Raw genomic sequence first — 21,796 nt, 5'->3', positions numbered from 1 at the left:
AAAAATATTCCCATCTTGGTAGAAGACAACCTTCTATTGTCGGTGGTTGGATAAGTATGTATTTAGCCAACTCGGAGCAACTCCTCTTATGCCAAGCACCTCACGTTTTGTCCGTAGTACTTCATGATCTACCATATCAAAAGGTTTGTTCAAGTCAAAGTAGATTCCCATTACTTTGTTTTGCAAGTTTATTTCATTTGTAATATAACTAAATGTATTGAAGAGAGCTTGTTTGGTTGACCTTCCTCTTTGAAATCCAGATTGAAACTCAGATAAAAGGTTGTTGCTTTCAAGGTATTTAACAAGCCTTGGACAATAGACAACTCAAGCATTTTTGCAAACTCAGGAATAATTGATATTAGCCTGTAAATACTCAAGGTGTTTTTGTCATATTTTGTGAAACTGGGACTACCTTGGGCACCTTTAGAGCATCAGGATACACACCATCAGAGAGAGGTTGATTTACTAGGGGAAGTGGTGAAGGGGGCTGGAAGTTATGGCAACTTGTGTGGATATGGTAATGATTTCTTGTTGAATATAAGTGAATATCCCTATTATTTTGAAGGAGATGGATATTATTTTTGACAAAGCAGACATGGCAAATATATGTATATATCGATGGGTTGGTAACAACATTTAATATTTTGAATAAGGGCCTACATGGTGTCCTATAAGAAGCACCAAGTCTGTGTGTAATACTTTTTTTGAATCAAGAAAACTTTGTGCAACATGCATGCAGATTCCAGAACATCATTCCATATGATGCCCTGGAGAGAAAAATTGGAATAATACATAAGTTTTCATACCTCAGGAGACACTGTGAAATCACGGAAGACATCCTCAAATGCTAGATGAGTAAAGTAGAAATGTTAAGAGTAAAGTTGTAGTAAGTGCAAAAAAAAAATCTAGGGCAAGGTTGTGAACATTTACAACCTTTTTTGTATTTGATGGAAGAGAATACAATTAAGATGACAATCAACACTAGCCTTTAAACTCATCAATTTCAATACAAATTTTTGGATAAGAAAGTGAATAGTCAAACTTCATTTGGGTTTGATACTCTTCTTTTCTCTCAAGAAAATAGATTTGATTAAGAATATTTTTGGTGTGACGTGCAGTGTAGATGCAGCTAAAAAGTTACCCAAGGCTCAACTTACGTAAATCCACAGTTGCATAAGTGGCCTCTGTCGAAAAATATGCGATTTTGCTTCTGATGTTTCTGGACACCAGTGCAGCAAAAATATAATTTCATATATTTATTGTTAGTTACTCCATCCAATTGAAATAAAAAAAAATACCACAGCATCCTGGGAATAAGTTGAAAAACAAGCAGGAATGGTTTTTGGGCAAAACTGCTCCTTAGGTTGGTGGTCATCACAGCATTTTTAGCATAATATGTCAATGAAGTCACAAAGTTCGCAAACTTAGTCGTTCCCTTGACCTTGAAGAGGCAGTAGAAGCAATAGAGAAACTGATTATATAAACCCATTCACCTTCTTCCTCATAAATCATCACCGTAAAAGAGGGCGAATCTCTGACAAGAGTCCCTCACTTTCGCCGTACATGGGATGAACACTCCCCTTCCTCACTGGCCCTTATACGTAGCACAGCGTGAGATCCAGCAGGAGAGTCTTCGGCTGGTTTGATTGCCGTTCAAGGACATCAGCCACATGCTAGCACTCACTGACACCCTTTCATCGATACCTACCTGCCTCTTTGTTTGCCCTGTGCATTTTTCAGTGGCTGCAATGACAACTGCGGAATTGCTCTGTGATCATTAGCTTCTAGTTCCTAAAATGAATTGATGCAAATTGTTCATGTTTTATGGAAAGTGAAAAACTAAAAGTTTTCAAAGTCCTTGGAGAAATGGGAAATTGCACTACAGGGCAAAGGTATATGGCAATCTTGCTTTGAGACCTGTCTCTATACTTCTGCTTCTTAAAGCACACTGGATGATTGTAACGACCTCAAACCTGCTTGTGCGTGTCGAGGGGGAATGCTACTTCCACATGCCACCAGGAGTGCTTCTTAAGGTCATTTTGTTTGTGGTCTCCAAGCACGTGTGCATTTGCTTTCAGCCTACCCTCGTATCAATCAGGCCCTGGTGTTATTGATGTGACTGCGAAGTGGACTTGATTATTTAAGGAACCGCTGCTCTTCTCACATTCAGGCATGTGATTCCTTCGTGTCATGGTGCGAATACACTGCACAATGGATACACAAAACAACACTAAAGTGCCCCTTTGCATTGCGCTGATTTGTGCCGTCATCATTACGTCAAGATTTAAGGAGAGCATCTTCGTGTCTTTGTCAGCCCTGACACTAGCCAGCCACTGCGTAATTGTTTGAGCTCTGTTTCCTTCATCTGTGAAATTACTTAACTATGGCTTGACTGCACTGATTGCAATTTTGGGGGGGTTTTGGCAAATTTTGGCTAATACGGTGCTGTTTTTGGCAACCTGTCATGAAGGTTCTCAAGAGAGACGGATAGGTGACAGGAGGGATGTTCTCTCCTCTTGCAATGCCACATCAGGAATGTTTCTTAGCTTACTTTCTCACTCTCTCCCTCGCACAACTTCTTTCCTCCCTCCTCTCTATTTTTACGATTGGTGGTCAAAGTCTTTCTCTCTAAGTGATATTTTTCTGTTCTGGTGAGAATTGACTATAGCATCTGACTAGCTTGCCCCCATGCAAGGTTCCATGTGGCATGCCAAATTGATTTTCCTTTACCTGCCTCCATTGCATTATTAAGATTTACATGGGATGACATGGTATAACTAATTCATTGTGCTAATGGTGTGACTATTCATTTGAAGGAGCTGTTCTGGCGCATAAAGGATGCATCAATGAGGCTCGAGACATTTTCGCACAGGTCCGTGAGGCCACGGCAGACTTTTGTGATGTGTGGCTAAATATTGCTCATGTTTACGTGGAGCAACGGCAGTACGTGAGTGCAATTCAGATGGTAAGTGGAATTATAGCGTAATCAATTATGCAATTATGTTACTGATGTGGCTGGTTTTGTATTATTATTATTATTATTATTATTATTATTAAGGAATTGTAAATAATTCAAGAACTAGAAGTATATGAATATTAATTTTGGAACAATTTTCAATAGTTACGAGAATCAGATGAATTTTTTTAAAGTTTTCAAGTTGTATTTCGCTTTTTGGGACTAATTGCCTGACTGCTACTGTTATTTAATTTTATAGTATGAAAACTGCCTGAGAAAGTTCTACAAGTATCATCATGTGGAAGTTTTACAATACATAGCTCGTGCATATTTCAAGGCTGGAAAGCTGAAGGAAGCGAAATTGACATTGCTTAAGGTTAGATATCTAAATATTTAGTTCTTCACCTACATATATTGTGACGTTTTATCAATCAAGTTTGGGCTCCTATTTTGTTTATTTTTCCCAGTCATATAAATCTTCTACAGAGTTCATTTGGATTTGATTTCTTAAATGATTGCCATCATAAACATTTGTAAGTTCTCAATGAACAGTAATGATGTTAAATACTGCTACAAAATGAATTGCTGGGTAGTTATATAATAATTCAGATTGAAATTTCAAATCATGGCTGTTTACTTATTTTTGAAAAAAATCACAAGCAAAATTTTTCTTGTTCTTAAATGCCCTCTGAATATGTTTTTTGAATGTATAACAGGAGAAATAATGCTGAGATTAAATCAGTGTTTTGAGTGATGAAGGAAGAGTATGTAAATAATTGGAGTTAATTTCTGCTTTGCCCAACCTCTGAAATTTTTATTCCATGATTATTTTATTTGTGGTAATCATTCATATCGATTGTTTTTAGCTTGTATACCAATTTATTGACCCCATGTATGCTAACATAGTGCGTATGCATTGTCCTAACGTGAATCATCTGTCAACTATGCAGTCATAGCTACATTTTTATTTGTTATATTTATTTTTGTTAATTTATTTACTAAAAAACCATAGAGTAATCATTCCAAAGGTCAGTTTGGTAGGTGATGGTAGAGTTCACCCATTATTAAGCCCTATGCAGCGTATGAAATTCACACATCAGGGTAGGGGGGCCAGTTCCTTTCCCTGTGCTGGTTATGATTTCCCAGGAAGATTTGGCTCCCAAAAAATTAAACAGCTTGAGTGGAGCTATAACTGTCCATTCCACATGAGAAGTATTGTCTACTTTCTGGGGAGATGTGTATTATTTATCGAGCAAAGTTTACTTAAAGTTTCGAGTGTTTCACATTATAAAAAAGACTCCAGAATGAATTACACATGTCAAGTGCGGTTCCCCAGTACATATTAATTCCCCCAAAATTACCTTTCTTCACTTTCCCTCTTTGTACAGTGGTGAATGACACACACCATGGCTATTATTTAATACCCGCTAGATTTACCCTGCTATTTAACTAAATGTTTTAGGCTCTTATTTGAAAAAAATTTGCAAGGGTGAATCGCACAGCTTGTGAACATTTATGTGCACATGCATTGCCACTGTAAATTAAATGAATTTTTTTCATTCGCCGTCCATTCAAGGCAAGGAGAGTTGCTCCTCAAGACACTGTTATTTTGTACAACATTGCCCTAGTTCTTCAGCGCCTTGCAACTCAGTTTCTGAAGGATGAGAAGTCTACATTGGACACAGTGCTTCGAGCTGTCCACGAGCTTGGCCTCTCTCGAAGGTGGGTAATTTCTTCATTAGAAAAATTCTTTTTAAATGATTTAATGTCATTGATGAAAAATATTCATATCTGTGTGTGTGTGTGTGTGTGTGTCACCTGAATTTCAAGCACCACGTAATAAAGCCGAGTTGAAATTATAAAGGTATTTTAGGTGCTTTGCGATTTTGATAAGTTAATTGGTTGTTAGTGTCTTATAATGTTTTAAGTCCTTGGGGATAACGAAGGAATTTCATCCATTCCCAGATATTTCCAGCACCTTTCTCTCCATGGAGACAAAATGAAGTATGACCTGGCAGTGGCCGCATTGGAAGCTCGCCAGTGCTCTGACTTACTCATCCAGGCAGAGCACCACGTTGGGCGTGCGAGGAGACTGGACGAGGAGGAGAAACAACTGCGCAAGAAGCAAGAGGAGGAGCGGGAGGCTTTCCGTCTCAGGCAACTTGAAGAACAGGTACAAGCCTCTCAATCTCCCAATCGCCACGCCATCACAATCTCTCTCTCTCCTGTCCTCCAAACTTTGCCAGTCCACCCCCTCACCTTGGGCTTGAGTCTATCTGGACCTAAAATTAAACAAATTAAGATCACAATTAGAAGTTAAAGGGACATTGGCTGGTGGTGATTGACTAGAATAACTAACCCTTTTTCATTAGCACAATCGTGACAGCAGCAATGACAAGCATCATGTATGGTAATAGGTGGGACCACTCTAGTTCAATTAATGCTTGTTTAGATATCCTTTAGAGTAATTAAGATCATATGCTGAATGTAACCCTGGAGAAAAAATATTTTGGCCACAGTAGTGTTTTCTCACTTAATGCATTTAATTCTGCTCAGAAATTGAATTTCTCAGGTAATATCATCTCGATGGCATATGAAGGATTTAATATTATTATCAGTGGATTGTGTTGATCAGTCGGTAGTTGGAATGTTTCAACAAAACCACCATGAATGCAAAATAATTATATTTTTGTGTGTTCAGTTTCTTATCGAAAATAAGTTTGCGCAATAATGCAAGCAACTCATGCGTGTCCGTATTAGGAATATTTGATTTTCCACAGCAGATTTTATTTTTTTAAGAAACATTTTTGTTCACTCCGAGCTTTCCCATCATTGTTTCTCTTGCATTCATTAATTCTTAGAGTTCCATATTCTCCTTTAAGGAGTGAGCAATTATGCAGTCATAATTTGCAGCAAATAAGTCATTAAGTATTTACACTGCATTGTTTTAATCAGTGTATCATCTGGGAAACATGAATCCGTGTCAGCGATCTTCTGTCAATATTTTGTCCTTTGCCAGTCATTTTATTTTTTCCTATCTGGTTGTGTGATTGGTTTAGCTTTCCACGGAAAATACGTTTTGGTACATTCAGAGGAAAATGCGTTCTATGCTCGGATAGTTTTACGTTCTTGTAAATCTATAATAATTCCACCCTCATACACACTACTGAAAAACAGAAAATAATTGTTCTTTCCGCTGCTTAAAAAACTTATTAATTACAAGGAATGAAATGGGAGTCTTCTTATGTAAGTGTATATATATTTTTTTCCATTAATATCACAACCATATTTTCTGCGTATATGTATCGGTTATCCGTGCTTCATGGTGCATCAATTAGCTCATGCATTGTGTTGAGGAAGTTTACTGGGTATACATTTCTCCATTTCAAGCGCTTCACTGTATTTTCACAAATTTATCTACAGAAGTAAAAGTTGCAATTATTCAATTTGCTAGTCATATTAAAACCGTTCACTAGTACATAATTTCATGGAAACTAGCTTCATGTGCATTCATGTTTTTCCTCTTGTTTGAGCAGAATGAAACACTCATTTTGTGAGCTTGATTCTGTCGGAACTATGGTGTTTCGGCACTAATACTGTTAATCCATGTCCAAATTATGGAGCATTGAATGGAGGGGTGATTTGCATCTCTGGTCAGACCTCCACCTTGAGAGAGGTGACCGAAATTCATGACTCAAGTTCGCCAAATAGGCTTTGTTATCATTGCCAAAGCACAGTTCGTCCCTCAAATCTGACGTGGCTCCTGCTGAAACAATACGTTTGCGTGCAGTTTGTTCTTCACTGTCATTTTGTTCCAGAAACGGCTGGAAGAGCAGCGGCGAGCAGAGGCAGAGCAGTTGCTGGTGAAGAGGCGAGAGTACAAGGAAAAGACCAAAGGGGCGCTACTGTTTGGCGAAATGCCCTCGGAGAAGAAGAAAGGTGGCCCCAAAGGGAAGCGCAAGGATGAGAGGTATGAAGGGGTTGAAATCACCCTCTGCATGCTATTGGTGCTTGGTTTGGCGGCTGACAGGAGGTCATTGCACGAGCTCACCTTTCTTGGGGACCAGGAAAGATATTGGTTGCATTTTCTCTGGTGAAAGCATTCAGGGAACCCTCCAAACCCTTCCCACCTTCTTACACATCGCAGACTTCCTATATCTTTTGAAGGTGTAAATTATCAAAGTGGATATTTTATAAAGAATCATTCCAAAAGAATTTCACATTAAATTCGTATGAGTAAAATCTCAAATATAGTTTATAGCAAGAATGCAGAAATAAAAGCCCAAAATGTCTCAATCTTTCAAACTATCCTTCATTGAGCTTTTGTGTAGACCAGCTGATAACCTGCACAATTAAACAAATGGAACCATTTTCAAGATAAGGGTTAACGAGGTGGTTAAATTGACAAAATAAAGGGTGTGGCAACATAACTTCCTTTTCTCAAATGCAACGTGCTTTCAAAAAAGGAAATTATGTTGCCGTACCCTGTATGAAGTTCAATCCATTGACTCGTGTAAGAGTTGAAAAGTTTGGCAAATTAAATGAACTGTCAGTGACTTTCGCTGTAAGATTGAGTATACAAGTAAATACATATTGTCTCTATACTTTACCCTTTTGGGCTTCACTTTTTGTGGAATTTGTTTGATATCCATATATTAAAAGTGTTTGTAATTTTCCACACAAGTCTGTGAAAAATTACAAACACTTTTAATATAGACTTATTATCTCTTTTTTATTTTGGATGTCCAGAAGAAGTTTTGCTGGTGATAGTTTGGGAAACCTTGAGCGGGAGAATTTTTTGACATTCCAATTGTTAAAATCACATATTTGTGGAGGGGTAGGACTCGTGGGGGATTGATTGGCTGAGGGGATGCCTGTGATCTGGTCCCATCTCTAAAGATTCCTTCACTTTTCTCTCCCTCACCTCCCTGAAGGTATTTGTCGGATGACTCGGGTGACAGTGGTGACCGGCCCAGGGGAGATGGTGATGGGGAAGGTGGTGCTCCGAGAGGGGCAAAGAAAAAGCGGAAGAAGGAAGCATCAGGGTATGTACTGACCGCCAATGCAATGAGCATCTCCCATCTGTTCATTCGTCACAGTCACAGAAAAATCCAATTGTGATGATGATATTGGGAGAAACATGCCATCAATTATGTCATGTCCGCAGCTCATCCCTGTTTTCATCAGTTCACTCATTTTGGTATTTGTGACCACGTTTTTGTCCTCTTCCTTTAAGGTTACATGTAAGGCTTCCTCCCTTGATGTATTCCCTTATTTTAAGAGTCATAAACAGACCATTTTAATTCTTTTGAATCATTTATTGATATGATTTATTTTATTGGAAGTCCTGATGCCCGCAAAATAATCTAAGAATATTTATTTCAAAGGTGAAGTTATGAAAATTGAATATATTAGTACCCTACTATCTTTGGGTTACCATTTGGGTTATTTCATAAATAGTCATCCATATTACGCTAGTCATAAGTACATAAGTTGTAGAGAACTTATATAATTTCAAATGCTTTGATAATAAAATGCAAGAAGTGGTGGTAATGGTTTTACCGACACATTATAACCAATATCATAAGTTGCTGTATCTGCTCAAGTAGAAGCTGGCCCACCAATATACCTGCATGTATGAAAGAAGTAATGTCTGATGATTGTGTGCTGAAGCATTCCAGTGAATCAAAGTTAACCTAAAATATTTCACGTGCCTAATTTTCACGAGGGCAACTTGAGAAATAATTGTAAACATTTAGCTATTTTTTTTTAGCACAAATTTGTGACAAACCTACCGTTTTCTCCCTGCAAATGCCCAAACTTTTGGGAGTCATCGAATGATGCCTGCCAATTCATTTTCAATAAGCATTTCAATATCAAATGACATTGCAACAGACAGCGCTGTGGTGCTGGACACTTCAAACAGTCGCTGAGGCTAATGTCACTGGACAGATTAATTTTTTGACTGAAGTATTTTAAGAATGCATAGTTTAACTCATTGAAACTTCCACAATGTCCAAGTGGAAACATGCTGGAATACAATATTTTATTTGTCACTGAAGGAGAGAGATTGCATGAAGGTAGTTGGATGTCATGCAAATAAGCGATTGATTTTGATTCAGGTCGGAGGGAGAAGGCCGTCGGAAGAAGAAGAGCAAAGGCGAGGCTCCGAGTCGCAAGAAGGCGGGCGGGGGCCGTGGGCGCAAGAGTGAGGAGGGTAGGGGGGGACGGAAGGTGGGCGGCCGGAAGGGGAGGGGGGGTGCGGCAGCCGCCGCCTCCAGTGGTCGCAAGGTAACAAACAAACACCGTTCCTCATTTATGCCCTGCTGTGTGCACCCTTTGCCATGTGCTGTTTATCATAATTTTAGCTGTTAAAAATGGTCTTAAATAAAAGGGTGTCAATTTGGACCTAGAGAGAACAGAGATATCTGCAATTTCATCGCAGTTTGGCATATTAATCTAGACAGGAACAAGCCTAATGTTAGGTATTTTGCAACAACTGAAATAGTAATTGATTCATTTGCTGATTTCATCGACATTGGCTCCCTGTTTTGCCCCAAATCTCAGTCCTATGTTGAGGTTGAAAAGTTGTGCGGTCACTCATTTCTAATCAACATTATTAATGAAATAAGATTGTGAATTGCAACTTGAAAATAATGTTTTTGTTAACATTTTAAGAAGTTGAACTTGTCGAATTCACCGTGTTTGTGGAACGTACACTTTTCATTTTCTTGTCTAATTTGTTGGGAAATACCGTCGGTGTATGGGTTACCGCGAGAGAGAGATTGCACGCTTATGTACTGAGTACTCTGCAAAGGCTTCTCACGTGAAAAATCTCCCAGAGATGAAGTCCTTCCTCTTGGGATCATTCTCAGAGGCGAATAATTATTTTTGATTTTTAGTGTAATAATTATGTCAAATTTGCAGTCCCATTATTTGTTTATACTCATTAATGACTAATTTTGTGTGCCATTGTTTTGTTGTTTTGCTTCGTTATTGTGGATGCGCTCCTCACAAAGTAAAATGACTTAATTGCATTGCATCCACTTTTTAAGATCGATGGTTTTTTTTTTCAAATAAAAAATGAAAATAATGGTGAAATTTTGAGTTAAATGTGCAAATCCAATGCCGCAATGGGCAATTTTCAATGCCGAATAAATAATGCATGCCATAAAGTCAAACGATTAGAGTACGATTACAGTAAATGCTTTACTTGACCGCTAAACCTTGGAGTTGTTATTATAAATCGTAAAATTAAAAATGTAAACATCCTATTTTTGTATTAAAAAAATTTATATAAATGTGAAAAATTCCATTGAAAACAATATTCCATTTAAATATTTTTCACTTATTTAATAATTCATCTTAAATTAATTCTGGCAAACAGAATAGTGTCAAATTTGAGCTTCCAAAATAATCACCTGTGTGTGCTAGTACAAACCAGGCGGAGTTGGAAGGAGCGATAATAAAAATCACCAAAACAATTTTTATCATTAACTATGGCAGTTACATCAATGCAAGTGGTATTATTGCAAAATAAATTCAGTTTTCTTTCAATTTTGTTTGTTTGAGTTTCAGTTTTGTTTGTTTCAGATGTTTTCATATCTCTAAAAATTATAAAGATATGAAGAAGTCAAAGATCAATGGTCAAAGGAATTCCAGGTTTAATTTAAAAATATTTGGTTCATTCCTATCAAAAAATGATAGTTTATTGAAGATTAATGACTTAATGGGAATCAAAGTTGAATCTAATTAATTTTTATGGAAACAAAGAAGCGTTTTTGTTGTTGCTAAGAGATGTATTTGATTCATGTTTTGCATAGCCAAAACTCAGAAAAACTAAGAAGTTTAAGGTTATATCCAAGTGATTCAAATTGTGAAATCTACCACCCCTTATGGTATTTACCATCACTTTTCAAACACCCCCTCTATACACGTACATGCCTGCATATGGGTGAAGTAATGGGGTCCTTAATGATCCATTTACAAGAAAACCAGGTAAAATTTAGCAGGGTTAAGGAGAGAGGACTGGGAGAACAGAGCATATCCATGCATTTATAGCTGCAGTTGCAGCTCAGGCAAGGGAAGTAATAAATGGTTTTTTATGATCCTTTTCCTAAGAAACGTAGACATTAAATAATTAAAGTTAAAGTCCAACAAAACGTTGCGATGCGAGGTGACCTTTCATTTTTTCAGTGTGTGCATTATTAACCATTGCCATGGCGTAGCATATCTCCTACGCAACATCCCTGTTAATATTAATGGCAGAGTTTCATGTAAAAATTGTAAATGTCCAGTGAAGCCAAAATGCTCCTCTCTTGACTATGGGTCAAACATTTTTCAAGCGAAACCACGGTACTGCATTACTTGTGACCTATGTTGTAAGAGGGACTGCTAATGCCACACAAAGGTCATACCTTCCTGGTCCAGCTTCCAAGTGAAGGAACTGGTGTCCCACTCCAAGAGGTACCAACGGGTTGAATTTCATACTTTGTGGCATTGCTTTCACCCTCCCTTCTTGCTCAGGCACTGTCTTGCGTATGCGACATCTGCCCCCTTGGGTAGCAACATCCCCGTTGAATGTAAACAATTTTTGATGTTCAGCAGGCGCCAACTTGTGATTGGTATTTTCCACAATCATTACAAAAGTGTTGAGGAGTTCACTTGAAATTTTCATCATTGTGTTTCTTCTCTTTGAGAAAGTAAAAAAAAATGACTAAATTTTATTCATTTTTGGCTCAATTTGATACCAATTTCAAATATGGTTTGATTGTCCATAATTCTTATGATTTGTTTTTTTTTTGTCCAAAGAAAACATTTATCTTCAAAAATATTAAAAGGAAAAGGTCTAACTCAATTGTCATTTTTATAGACACAGATCTGTGACTGAGATCAATTTCTCTTCTAGAAATTAAGTGTGATTTGCATCCCCCTTTTATTGTTTGTTAATATTTCACCACTCCTAATCCAGTGTGCTAAATGTACTGCTTATTTTCTTCCCAACAGAGTCCCAATCTCTCTGGAAAACAGAAGCTCAAAATTGTTTCTAAGGAAACAATTTCAACCAGTGAGTCTGATTCTGATGGAGGACAACTTAAAATTGCCAGTCCGTGAGTGCATTTCTTATGCTTAATAGTGCTTAATTATGAAAAAAATCTTCTAATATTGCACAGCAATTGTACATCAAACTTGCCTGTTCTAGGAAAAGAAATTTTTGATTGATTTTTGTTCGAATGTGTTTCTTACTCAAGGTCCATTTTTCATTCTAGTGAGAGTGGGAGTGATCGTGGCCGCAAGGGGAAGAGGAGACGCATTGCGTCCGATTCTGAGAGTGGGTCTGCCAGGTCCAGGTCAAGCTCACGGTCAAGGTCAAAGAGTGGTTCTCGTTCAAGGTCTCGTTCGGGCTCGGAGGCAAGGAATAGCTCAAAGGGAAGGTCTAGGTCACGAAGCAGGTCTCGTTCAGGGTCAAGGTCTAAGAGTCCATCCAGGTCAAGGTCAAGATCTAGATCTAGGAGTCAGTCAAGGTCACCTTCAAGATCCAGGTCAAGATCTAAGAGTCGTTCAAGATCAAAGAGTCGCTCAAGATCAAGAAGTCAATCAAGGAGTCAATCAAGATCTCGTTCAAGGTCGAAGAGTATGTCAAGATCCCCATCAAGGAGTAGGTCAAGGTCAAAGAGTGGGTCACGGTCAAGGAGTGGCTCCAGGTCGAAGAGTAGGTCTCGTTCACGCTCCAAGAGTGGATCACCGGCTGGATCGCAGCGCAGTGGGTCACCTGATGGAGGGGGGAGGTCAAGGTGAGAGCTGAATGTAGCCACAGCAGGAATGTGTGGATGATTCTAAGGAATGAATGAATTCTATTTCATGAGTTAACAGTTGAATGTGTCTTCCTCATATCTTGAGTGAATGGTTCTGGCTGTGAATACGTATGTGATAGTGAAAAGGTCTTTTTTGTGATCCATGGCTGTTTTTCTTTGAAAATCTTAGGTCTGGTTCACCAGTCTCTAGGAAGTCAGTCTCGGGAAGTGATGAAGGTTCAAGGAATTCCAGTCCTGACCGCAAAGGAGGCAATTCAGGTGATTTTCCTTCTCAATTCATTGCCCTGTGTCCATTCCCAATATGCCCTCCTGACAAATTTAAGAGCATTAACAGCCTAAGCTAACTAACTAACTAAGCTAGCAAATTTAAGAGCAATGGCCGCTAAGCTAACTAAACTAACTAAGCTAAGGTTAGCTAACTTTGCTTGGATGTGCCCTTCATAATGGGACCCACTGAATACAAACTGGCTTTTCACAGTTTTCCTGTTTTAAATAGATTCTGGGAATTAATGGTCACTGTTTCTTGAGATCCTGCTCCAAAAACAAACTTATTCGGTGCCCTTTTCACTTCAGTGGACTATTTTGAGCCCTCGGAATGCACCTAGAATTCTAAACGTATTAACCAATAAAACAGGTAAACCAGGGTTGGCCTTCTACAACAACTTGCCACCTTAATGTGGGTAGCATAACTTAAGAGTACATAATCTCTTATGTAGTTACACCAAGCACATCATTTTTCATTGAGTCTCGTGATGTTTTCATGATGTTTTCACATTGTCATTGTGCTTCGAGTAAGGAATTAAGACCAGGTTGTTTGTGAAGGAAGAGGTAAGGAGAGAATTGCGGAAAGAGGACTAGCTTTTACTTTAAGAACAAACTTGAGAGGAAGCATTGATTGATGTCATTTTTTACAGATGGTGTACTGTAATTGAATTTTTATTTTCACACAATTTAAAGATCAGGTAGGGAAACTGATTATTCCTCCAACGTTCTTGGAAAGTAGATATTCACCTAGGTACTATACAAATGGATGAATTGAGTCCTCATGCTTTCTCTGTTGTGAAAATTTGTGATGTGTCGATCAGTCCTAAGTGCTGAAATTAGAATAAGGATAAAAGTGTCTGAATAACAAAGATAATCCTTAAATGTTTGAGACGTAAAGGAGCTCAATTAAGCACTCTAGCAGCCAGAGAAAAAGTCATAAAGCTTCACAAACATCTCATGTAATAAAGTGATCACTTTTTGAAGTATAGAATCAATGCAAGGAAATGTTGGTAAAGGAATTTCTACCCAGACAAAATCTAAAAAAATTTGAAGATTTCAGTTAAAAGAACTGCAGCATGGCCATGTAATTACATGCAAATGCTGATACTTTTATGCAATCGATTGTAATAGTTGTAGTTTTTATGGGAGGCAACCGATAGCTAAGGTCATTTGCGTCATTAGGGATGGACGGGAAAGGATGAAGGGTGGAGAGAAACCCGGCGTCGGCATCAGCCTATTCTTAACGAAAGGTGCCAAGGGTTTCGCAGCTTAACGTCCTGTTCAACGGACGGTGTACTCATGCAAAGTGCCTTCCACAAAGCACCTGGAGTAAGGGTCGTGACCCCACGGAAAAATATTCGATGCCACCAGGATTCGAACCTTGGCCCTCTGGGTGGGAAGCCAGTTCGATAGCCTCAGCATTGTCTGAATCCCCAATTAATCGTGGCGGAGGGCTACCCAAGAGAGTAAGTCCAGCAGTCTTGAAATTAGGCTGTTGCAGGCTATTGCAACTTTGAAAAGTTGATGGTAATTTACTAGAGACCACAGCAAAAAATTGTTCTTAATTTTTAAGGATTTGTACTTTTTTAAAGTACATTATAACTTATTAAGAAGTTAAGCATATTCATGCTGGAAGTAACCATAATTTTTGAAGTTGCAATGTTCTAACCAGCATTCAACTTCATTCCTGTAGTTCTGGTAGTGGCAAAGGAAATTCATTCATTACTAAAATTTCAATATTGGTGATGGCCATCCTTCCTCCTCTTTTTTGATGGATTATCAGCTATGAAATACAAGATCACTATCGGAAAGGGAGAGACATTTCTGCATTGATTTTCATGCTGAGCACTTGGGTATAAACCAAGTTAGGCTGTACAAATGTGGAGTGCCGAACAAAATCCTTAGTGGTTTGCCAGCAATGTGGTTTTTTACAGGAACATTAGCCCCACGGTTGGCATGGGACACCTATGCATGCTCGATAGCCATGTGGTTAATGGGAAAGGTATTCATGCCTAAGTCTGGGGAGACTTTGACAAAAATGATAGTACCACTTCAGGTATGATTTGTAAGGAATTAGGTATGATGCATGTGTACGGCAATGGAGGCATTTCAGATTAATTCCGTGTGGTAACAGATATTGTAACTTGAACAAAAAAACAAATCCTTTTAATAAAAATTCGTATTTTTTAAGCTTGAATATTATTGCACATTTAAAAGGTGTTATTTTTCTAAGCAATCATATTTACATGGTAATAATGTAGTATTTTTTTTTTTTGAAATTCCAGATGCTGCAAGTGACAGTGATTAAACGTGTGTCTGCCACGTTCTTTGTGATATGCTTCTTCCTTGTGGCATGAACCACTCCATAAATGCAGGTGGAGGTTTTTAATCATCTTTCAAGAGACCTCTACCACTTGAAAATGGTGAAGAAGTTTTGTTTCCAGCAAAGTAAAATGTTTAATTCTTTTAATCTCTTCAATTTAGATCAATTTGTTGAATTGATTATTTAATGTTCAATGTTTGCTGATTCATTGATGTGTGTGCCCTTATTTGAATGTGTTCAACATGAATGGATTTATTTGCTCGTAGTGCTTGTGTTAATTTCGAGTCTCAGTTTCGTTGACCCAATATCGAATGAAGTTTTATTGAGAGTACAGTTTTTAAAGGCGTCTTTGTAAAATTCTTCTGTACAATCAAATCATAAATATTGCTCCTAAATGCGTCCTTGCATCTGATTGGCAAACATTTTTTTTTCTCTTGTTAATTGACGTGTTTCTTAGGATGACGAATGAATCAGAAGGAAGTTGACTGATGCTGCAAATTTAGGAGCAGTGTAGGGTTTCTTGACAGTAGTCTTCTCCATGGGCCATTGTGACCATTGCTCGCCGAGGTAATTGGACTCACTCAATTTGGGCTATTGACGAAGAGAGTGATATTCGGTGAGCGTCTCGACTCGTGGACTGGTAACTCTCCTTGAGAGGCGTCTCTTGTCACTTACCTAGCTAGTTCCCTTCCGAGGGCCTCACAGCCAGTCTTATGTTACGTATGATAGAAGATGATAAAATATCACCCAGAAAAAAAGACATTCCTAATCCTCATTATAGGTTGATGGCTATCATTGCATGCATTATTATTGATTGTACAAAATTTATGGTGAATGATTTCTGATATAATGTAAACTCGAAGTTCAAATTGTTCAAAGTTAGATATTTATTACATGTGACCTGCATATATGTGGTGATGACTTTAAAAAAATTAATTATTCAGTGTAATACATGCTAGGCACCACGTGGTTATGTTCACAACCATGCAATTTCAATTTTGTTGTATCTTTATTAATTTGCTCCCTGAATGTTTTATTGACATTGGTGAATTCTCTGTAAAGTATAATTATTTTAATGGATGAATAATAATTTTTTTGTAGAAAGACTATGCTAGTGCTGGTGTGTTTTTCCGAAAAGTCCATTGGGATAAACGAGCCAACCGACGTAATTTAATGTTGGGTGAGTGCTTGTTTAATTGTCAGGTGATTGACTGCGGCCTTCGTTTTCATAAGTGCTTTGGGGTCTGGCCAGGTTGCTGTTCAATCTATTCACAACTAGCATTGCTTGTACAAGGATATACATGTATTGCATCACTATCTTATTTCAATGAAGCTCTTGGAAGCATGAAGTTTACTCAAGTAAAAATCCTTTCAGGTTTAATGCTGGGACTGATGGAAATAGTCCTGGCCCCAAAATATTACATTGGTTGGCAATACCAGCGTGAGAAATTAATTGAGGGAAATTTACTTGGAAGAAGAAATTCATAAAAGGAATCCTTTTCCGGTAATGTAATTTGAGATGCGAGCTGTAAGAAACATAATTTGCAACAACACTAATTTACTGAATGCAATTAATCGCATTTCAGCAATTATTCTAATGGCTTGTGATGTATCACCCACTGCCATACACCCTTGTAGCAGCTTTCAGGGTAAGTTATGGATGTCCCCAATGCCCCTGCATCCTTTTACTCAATTTGGTTTGTACTGATGGATGATAATTGAGAGCTCCTCTGCTACCGAATGTGAACTTTGCATAATTGGGAATAAGGAGGCCACTTCCTTTCCTATGCCACCCATGGTTATCTATAAATTTCTGTTTTCCATAAAGTTGCACTGCTTGGATTTCAGTTTTACCACTCGAATGTGATTCTGCAGTCAATGAACAGACATCGAGTGGACTCTTGGTGTAGTTCCTTTGGAATTTAACTATGTGATAATCCGAACAATTATGTAGTACATGTTATGAACATCTACTCTGGCAATCGTGTGGTGACCTTAGTTCCAAGTCACTTGGGGTCATGTTCACTGCAGATATACCACCAAAACCATTCACGATTTTAATACCATTTAATTTAATCCTTTCCAAGAGCGCTTGTCTCAGATTACTCGCTCGTATAATGCCTCGCCATGATTCCTCACAGTTTTTCTCCTCTTGTGCTTTTTTTCGATTCATGAATCAAAAGTTTTCTGAAATGGGCTCAAAGTTCTCGGGATATCCAGAATGGAGTCTTAACGAAGAGGTAACGGAGACGTGCCTCATAGTTTCATCAGAGCTGCTCCTTCCTTACTGCGCTTACTTCGCCCTACCACTGGCGAACGTGAATTTCTGGACTGCGCCTCTCATCGTCAAGAGAGGGAGAGGCCAGCTGACCAGTGGGCCTTCCGTTCGCGGCTTCATCCCGCACGCAGGAACCGTTATATTTTTACGGAATGTCCGAAGCTTAAAGTAATAGATAAGAAACGGGAAGCTTGTGAATTTTAGCGCTCGGGTATCAGGTTGAAAATCCCCGGGAGTTGGGCACCGTGCAGATTAGCCTCGATGCGCATTCCGGGGATATTTTTCGGCGCCATTACTTTCGCGTTGCTGTATCGTTTTGTTTTCTCTTGCCTTTAATTATTTGTATTCGGCGAATCGCTCTGGTATGTGTTCCAGTTGGGGGTTTCAATAATAAATTAACCCAATCTGTCATAAGTGTGATAGACTAAGCCTAGCATCGACTTCATTGATGTATTTTTTTAAGCCCTGAATGACGATAGCAAAGCACAGAATAACCAAAACTCGTTCTCCTCAAAAAATTGTTATGAATTTACTTTGATTGTGGAACATATCTGTAAAATGTTTGAATGACTGTAACCATGTCATGTAGTTGGAAGAAATAAACGGACTGGATAAATTAATCCTCGGCTGCCATACGAAATCCCAACTGCATCAGAATGCCCTCTACCAGTGGTGTGCGTGAAGGGGTCTCGTTTCGAATCCAAGACGACCTTTTCGTGCCAAGACGGGGAAAGTTCTTAGCACTGCGTCAGCGGGAGCGACGGTGGACGTCATCGACCTGCGTTTCGGTATCTCCCAAGTCTGGTGTCGACATGACGTCATGGAGCGAAACTCGTCCGCCCCAGTGACATAGGACATGGAAGTCGTGACGTCGGCGGTGGGGGTTGAGGGGTGGATTCGCCCGCCCACCGCAGAACTCATTCCGAGGAGAACTTTCTTGTAGGAGCGAGGGAAAAGGTCTTTCCTACGTCACCTGGAGGGAGAGAGAGCATTCCGCTGGAGAATACTTCATCACCAATCCGAAGATTGGTCAACTGTATCGCTGCATTCTTCCCTGTTCCACACATTCTCCGCGATCCCCTGGAAACTCGCTCTTCTACATCTATTCTGGGGGTTAGGTGGTAGAAGAGACTCCATAGTTTCCCAAAATAAAGACGACTATCTCTCTATCTATCTCATCATCAGTATTTCAATCAAAGGATTGATTAACTGCAGCCCTCCATTCTATTCCATTTTATGCCAATGCCCTCAATCCTCTATACGTTCTCTGTTTTACGTCTTTCTTAATTTGTTCCATGTCTCTTGGTTTTCCTCGTGGAACCCCCCCCCCCTCTAATATACTCCTAATCAATCCATTATGCCTCAATGTGTGTCCAATCCATCTATTTCCTCTTAGCCGTAGAGGTCTCCATGTGGTCCTATTATCTTCTGCTCTTCTATATACTTACATGTACTTCTTATTTATATATACTTCCGATTTCTTCCACGTTCCTTATTTTATCTGTCCATTTAATTTTCAGCATTCTCTTCCAGCACCATGTTTCAAATGCTTCTATTCTTCGCTGGTCCACAATTTCAATGTTCCGTCTCGGAACCATAGAGTTATCTATCTATCCCTCTTTATTTAGTCGACTTATTTGTGTTTTCGCTTTCCTCGTGGGTCCTTCGCATTTATTTATTTTCCCTTCTATTATATTCTTTACGAATTCGTGGTGCATCAAGGTGTTCCCAATTCAACTGGTTCTCCTTTTCCTTAAGTTACCTTGCATATGGTATTTCCCTCTTCTATTCTTCTGTACCGCAATTTCATTTATTACTTCATCTATCCTTATATTCTTCAAATTTACTCGCATTTATGATTTTAAAAAGAAATTGGAGACTTAAGTATTTGAACGCGTCTGCATATAACGCAACGCATTTAACTGCAGTGGATTCGACAAAATATTACAGCGATGTGACATTATTTCATTTAATTGGTAAAAAGTGGTTTCGTCTTGTGCAACGGTGCATGGGCGGGGCCATTATTAGATCTGTGAAGTGCCAGTTGAACTTCGACGGCCGCTGCGGATCTTCCCGCGAATGAGGGGCGCGGTTGGTGATGGAGGACGGGCGACCTCGCGAGAGCGCGCTGATGGACGAAGCCAATGGATGCAGAACGAAAGAGTCCGACGCAGGGTGGCGCTAGGGATGAAGGAGTTGGCGTCTTAGTGACAGACGCCAACTCCTTCATTGTTAGGGCGTCTTTTTGTACCGCACTTGAAAAGAACTCAGGAAACCCCTCCTGATTTGAATGCGCATCAGTCAGAAAATCACTCCATATCTTTTGAAGTATTTTCACGCGTCCCTTGTCATAGCAAAATACGCCTTCCTCGACCTAACTCTCATGTTATTACTCTTGGTGCATTGCTTCGTAGTTGGCTCTAGTATGTCGTCGGACGTGAATGCCGCAGGGTTGTAATCAGCGCGATGAGATGCCAGACTGCCATGGACCTTGCGTCCAGCGGCATTTTAAGCACCAAAACATATACTGCGAATCATGGGGGGTAGCCAGATTTTATACTGGGGGAAAGGCCGGGCCTGTAACCTGTCATCACTCTGCCAGGCTCTCTCTAGCTGATTTGGAATGAAATGTCCCGACAGGGGTTGTTTTAAATTAATTGATCTTTCTTCTATACATCTAATTTGTTGTTAGCTTGTCCACATATTCCCCGCATGTGTTTCACCCAGGAGAGATCGTGAGTAAGAGTAATGCCTAGGTATTTAATTAAGTCTACACATTCCATTTCGGTGTTCCCGATGCAGTTGGCGTTCGGGTGGGAATAGCTTTTTCCAAAAATTTATGACTACGCACTTTTTGAATTTTAATTCTAATGGCCAGGTGTCGCACCAGCGTTGTATAGCATTAAGATCATCTGTTAATGTTTCTGTGTCCTCTGGATCACGGATATCACGGTAAACCGCTGCATCATCGGCAGATAAACGTGTTTTACTAGTGACTACGGAGTCAAATGTCGTTAACGTTAAGTAGGAATAAAAGAGGTCCGATAACACTTCCCTGGGGAACATCTGAAGTAGCTTCTGCTGTATTTAAGCCAACACCATCCATGACTAATATGTTTACTCCACCCTTCAAAGCCTTTAATCCAGCCCAGGATATTTTTATCTATTCCATAGGCTTCTAGCTGTGTGTAGTTTACAATTAGGTTCTTTGTCTAAAGCCTTTTTAAAATCAAGACAAACCGCGTCCACTGGAACATCGCTTTCTCTGGAAACAAATATATCATGAACGAAAAGAGCAGAGTTGTCTCTCGCATGATTTACCCTTATAGAAACCGTTCTGGTTTTTCAATAGCTCTTGACAATCGAGCTGTCTCACTACCCAACTAACAATTATATATTTCATGACCTTCTATGATATGGATGTGAGGTAGTTAAATGCTCGGTTCATCTATATCTCCGTTTTTTAAATATGGTGTTACATTTGTTGTTGTCCCGTCTCTGCGAGCCTTGTGATCTACTAGACTTTTTAAATATGATTTATGGATCTGGCGCGATTTCTGGCGTTAATATCTCAAATATATGAGCTGGTATTTGATTGGGCACAGAGAATTTGTTAGGATATATTCGTTAAATATTCTTCAGCAATCTTGCTATTCCACCGAATGAAATTTCAGTTTTGGGCTAAATAAAGTGATGGTATTCAGCGACCTTATTTTTTATACTTTGGCGATTAAATACCAATACGGATAATGTTTCCTTGACATAAGCTTTACTTTAGTATTAGACTGGGATTATTTACATTTTAAAATTGAAGCCCTTGTAAAATTTTTCGTCCCTGACAAATCCTCGGGACTAGGCTGCAGATCGTGAGCGTCACATCAACCCTTCACCCACCCGATTCACTTCAGTGTTCCGATTCCCATAAGAAATGCAGAGTCTCCTCGGTCCCCGGTATCGTTGACGCCAACACGACCCGCCACCTGGAGCGCTTCGTCCGCTCCAACCGCCTCCGTCACCTTGGAAATGCATCAGGCCCATACCCTCGTAGTCTTTTACCGAGCGGTTTCACAATTTACAGAAGGGACAGACCTAATAGATTGGGAGGGGGAGTATTCACTGCTTAAGTTACATCTTAGTAGCCAACGATGCGAATACGACTT

At 39.2% G+C, this 21,796-nt stretch overlaps 1 protein-coding gene across 1 annotated transcript in view; it reads left to right on the top strand.

Moving 5' to 3' along the window:
• The window catches only part of Ctr9 (RNA polymerase-associated protein Ctr9), a 46,633-nt gene extending 29,987 nt beyond the window's left edge, over positions 1-16,646 (top strand). The window contains exons 13-23 of the mRNA XM_071587954.1: positions 2,817-2,965; positions 3,216-3,332; positions 4,533-4,678; positions 4,922-5,129; positions 6,775-6,926; positions 7,891-8,001; positions 9,079-9,247; positions 11,963-12,066; positions 12,226-12,750; positions 12,941-13,029; positions 15,321-16,646. Coding sequence (XP_071444055.1) covers positions 2,817-2,965; positions 3,216-3,332; positions 4,533-4,678; positions 4,922-5,129; positions 6,775-6,926; positions 7,891-8,001; positions 9,079-9,247; positions 11,963-12,066; positions 12,226-12,750; positions 12,941-13,029; positions 15,321-15,343 — 1,793 coding nt within the window. The 3' untranslated portion in view covers positions 15,344-16,646. The remainder of the gene's footprint in view (positions 1-2,816; positions 2,966-3,215; positions 3,333-4,532; positions 4,679-4,921; positions 5,130-6,774; positions 6,927-7,890; positions 8,002-9,078; positions 9,248-11,962; positions 12,067-12,225; positions 12,751-12,940; positions 13,030-15,320) is intronic.
• The last annotated feature ends 5,150 nt before the right edge of the window (positions 16,647-21,796 follow it).

This window comes from Hetaerina americana, unplaced genomic scaffold, assembly GCF_022747635.1.
Source record: "Hetaerina americana unplaced genomic scaffold, ioHetAmer1.1.p SCAF_3, whole genome shotgun sequence".
Taxonomy (NCBI): Eukaryota; Metazoa; Arthropoda; class Insecta; order Odonata; family Calopterygidae; genus Hetaerina; species Hetaerina americana.
Note: the sequence above shows the minus strand (reverse complement) of the source record. Positions and strands in the feature narration are given on the sequence as shown.